Source organism: Morus notabilis, unplaced genomic scaffold (genome assembly GCF_000414095.1).
Source record: "Morus notabilis unplaced genomic scaffold, ASM41409v2 Scaffold100, whole genome shotgun sequence".
Classification (NCBI taxonomy): domain Eukaryota; kingdom Viridiplantae; phylum Streptophyta; class Magnoliopsida; order Rosales; family Moraceae; genus Morus; species Morus notabilis.
The window spans coordinates 1,037,412-1,041,256 of NW_010361820.1; the positions used below are offsets into that span (position 1 = coordinate 1,037,412).

The 3,845-nt window shown below is 34.1% G+C and overlaps 1 protein-coding gene across 1 annotated transcript in view; it reads left to right on the top strand.

Annotated features, from left to right (window-relative positions):
• Positions 1-2,447: 2,447 nt before the first annotated feature.
• The window catches only part of LOC21408349, a 2,249-nt gene continuing 851 nt past the window's right edge, over positions 2,448-3,845 (top strand). The window contains exons 1-4 of the mRNA XM_010100701.2: positions 2,448-2,609; positions 2,835-2,953; positions 3,400-3,450; positions 3,615-3,666. Coding sequence (XP_010099003.1) covers positions 2,837-2,953; positions 3,400-3,450; positions 3,615-3,666 — 220 coding nt within the window. The 5' untranslated portion in view covers positions 2,448-2,609; positions 2,835-2,836. The remainder of the gene's footprint in view (positions 2,610-2,834; positions 2,954-3,399; positions 3,451-3,614; positions 3,667-3,845) is intronic.

The following is a 3,845-nucleotide window of genomic DNA, read 5'->3' on the forward strand; positions in this document are numbered from 1 at the left end:
TATTTTTCTATTACTTTTTAAAATATTGTGTGTCAATTTTTATATAAGTTCAGTCACGCTTTTCTTATATAATTATGTCACGCATTGTTTTGTTATTCAAATTATTTTACAAATTGTCTTTTACTGCAATATTGTCAGATTGATATATTGTCGATTTTAGATAACTTGTAATAATAATATTTCTGGAGTCAACATACAGATTTAATTTATTTAGTTATTTAATATTGTGAATCAAAACTTGAATTGGTGAACGAAGCATTAGGGATTCTCGACACCTTACCGTTTTCTTCATACAGATTTTCTTCTTTTTTTATTTTATTTGCAACAAAAATCTCAAAAACTCTCATTTTTCTTTAATTCATTTTTCTCTAACGCTCTTATTCTATTAATCATTCTTGTTATTTTGTTATCTCTTTGTGGATACGACCGCCCTTCTGTGCTACAATTGACCGCTTGTGAATATCACTTTTGGGCGTTAATCAGGCGTCGACAGGTCGTACCGTCGACCTTTAGACATAGAAATCCCTCGACCGTAGAATCGACCGCCAAGAAGGACAAGCGGGTTAAGCAACACTGGCGACGAGGAGAATGCTCTTTGGGGAAAAACCTGACATGGCAAGTTGCGTACATAAGTGGGGGATGTCTGCAAAGCAGGCATTAATTGCGAACCCTTAAACCGCCCCACAGGGGACAGAAAAGGGTTACAGGAATGCACAGAGCCGTAATAGAAGACTAATTGGCTGAGTGAACAGTACTCCAAGTAATTAGTGGGCTACGTCTGGGCCTAAAAAGGGAGAGCACTTGAGTGCTCCTGCTTACAAAGGAAATCAACTCAGCGAAGGAAGCCCCAGTATAAAAAGGGCGAGACCCCATACAGGAAGGGGGTTGAGATCCAAGAGAGAAAAGAAGAGTGAGAGAGCAATTGATGTAAATTGTAATCCCCTCAAAAGAAATATACGACCACAGTGGATGTAGCTCTGATTCTATAGAGTGAGCCACTATAAAATCTCTTGTCTTCTTTATTTGTGTACATCTTTGATTAACGCACAATACATCCCTCCAACAAATTCTTACACACATTCAACACTAAGGCCAGTAATCCAACGAGAAACCCAGAGATAACCCGACCTGTTTTTATTGACGAGAATTCACCATCAACAGTATTAAAACGTGAATATCATTATAATATGATTACTATTTATAATTTCACTATTTCTAAAATATTTTTAAGAATTTGTTACATTTTCAATTCCTCTCGTAATATCAGAGTCAGATTAATTACATAACTTATTCTTCATGCCGTCATCGATTTATACCCTCTTTTAATCCCAGAGTCAGTATTTTTTTCTTTTCATTTTTAACGGTGCATAAATTATACTAAAAATTGAAACCAAATTATGGTTATCTTTTTAACTCTTTGTTATTCTCTTTAACCTTTAATTATTTATTTGTATCGTCCTCTTTTTCTTAGAAATGACAGATAATAGTATAGGTTAGAGTCCAAAGTCCAAAAGAAATTCTGAATTTATATAATAGTAGTAGTTGTTTTTAGTTTATTTGTGGTTTTAAGTTTAAAATACAATACTTTGAATTTAAAACTTGAGATGTACTTGAAACTGTTTAAAAAATTATGTGTACATATTATAATGAGAAAATTTTAGGGGTATAAGTAGCAAGCTTCCCTATTGGGGGCAAAGTTTAAGAGAAGTTTTAAAGAACGTTACAAATTTCGGACTTATTCTTTTAGAGTTTAACTTGAATATAATTTTTGAGTTGAATTTGAGTTATAACTTGAGTTGAACTTGTAACTTGAGTTTGTGTTTAGTTGTATACATTTGAGTTATGGTTTGAGATAAGAATCTTTTTGAGTTTGTATTTGAGTGAGTCAAAACTTAAATTTGTATTTAGATAGTATTTTAATAAAAACTCAATGCTGATGAAAAATTTTAATAGGGATGAGTCGGGTTTTATTCGTCTTTTCGTTGTCAACGCATAGAAAAAAAATCATCTCAATCAGAATTAAAATGAAAAAGTTATAGTATTTTTAAGAATAGAAAAAATACTGTTCATTAATTTGAGTTCGAGTTTCTGAACTCGAGTTGAAGGGGAAACTTAAACTCAAATTTTAGTCCTAAACTCGAGTTTAAACTCAAATTTAAACTTTAAAGAATATAAACTCAAATAAAATTATAACCTGAATTACATTTTTTTGAGTTTTTCACTCAAAAAAAACAAGCACTTCGTCTTTGGATGTATACCACATACGCTAGAGCTTTTGGGCTTGTGTGTCCCCTTTTCCATTTTATCATTTATTTATTATTATTATTTTCGTTTTCACTTCCTATTGGGTATACGACATGCGTTTTGATGTAGTTCACTTGATTTTTTTTTTCTTTTCTTTTGAAGGCCACATGAAAGTTGAAACTTCATTCAGTCTGTGACACGGGAACTCAAGGAAAGAGCCGCCCACCCCCAGGTCTCCGCCCAGCGCACTCCGACCACCGCCCAGTTCTGCGCTGCCGCTTCTGACGCCTTCCCACAGTCGAGCGCTCTGGCCACAGTGTTGCTTCCTTCTTCCTTTCTTCACCGACAGTCGCGCGCTCTCTGAAGTTTGTATTTAGTTTTTATTTTATTTTATTTTATCTTTTTGGGTTTCAGTGACTGTCAAATAGTTGAGGATTTTGATCCTTTCGTATGGTCCCAATTTTTATGATTTCAGATGATTACTTCAATTGCATATGTTTTCTGTCTGTCCTCATATTCTTGGTACAAATAATGGCTGATAACAATTTTTTTGTTGTTGTTGTTGTTTTTGTTGTTGTTGCTTTGACTAGCTATGGAAGCGAATTCGGCGAACCAAGTGAAAGAGGATGAAGACGAATATGTACTGCTCGATCTTGATTCTGTTTCTGGGCAGCTTGATATCCCACCAAATGCACCTTATGTTCTATCCGTACGTTTTTTCACCAAACTCTTATATGTTATTGGAAATTTTTAAGGTTCATGGCATTTTAGTTTTTATGAAAACTTCAGTTATATTATATAGTACATGTTGTTCTTGATGAACAAATTTGGTCGTTTTACAATTATGAACTCATTTGTAATGTTCATTGTAATGTTTCTTGTTTTCCTTGTAGATTGACTTTAAACGGAGTAATTGGTTGTGAATTTAATTGTTGATGTTGGGAAATTGGTTGGGTAAATATTGAATTTGTTAGATCTGTTTTGTTGTTATAGCTGTGATAACATTTTCAGTTTTTTGTTTAGGCTTATTGGAAGTATGTGAAATTGGTTGTTTAGATTGTGTACTTTGATGAAATTGGTTGTTTAGGCTGTGCAATTGATTTGTCTGTCATTCTGCACAAATATTCTGTACCATTTGTTTTGTTATATTTGCAGGGTTTGGATACGCCGAATCCAGTACTGATCATAGGTGACAAACTGAAGCTGGTACATACTTTGTCTACAGATGATTCATAACTGATCACTTAAACCCATTATTTGTTTTTATTAATTTTATGATTAAATTGCTTCAATGGCTTGAGTTTGTTTGCCCCTTCACTTGTGAGGGTCGAGACATGATTCAGAATACTTTTTTTTTTCTTTGGTTGCAGATAGGGGATTATGAAGAAACGATTGGCACATGCCTTTTTTTCACTGAAAAAGGTAAATCCGATTTTCCTCCTACTTGAAATAAATACCTATATTTGGATAAATTCTCACAATGTCGGCGACACGATCGTTGGTTGTTATTAAATTATGGACCCTGAGTGAAGTGTCGTTGGTGTGCCCCAAGGGGTTGTTTTAGTCTCGAGTGGTCAGCTACCGCTCTTCGACGGCGCTGG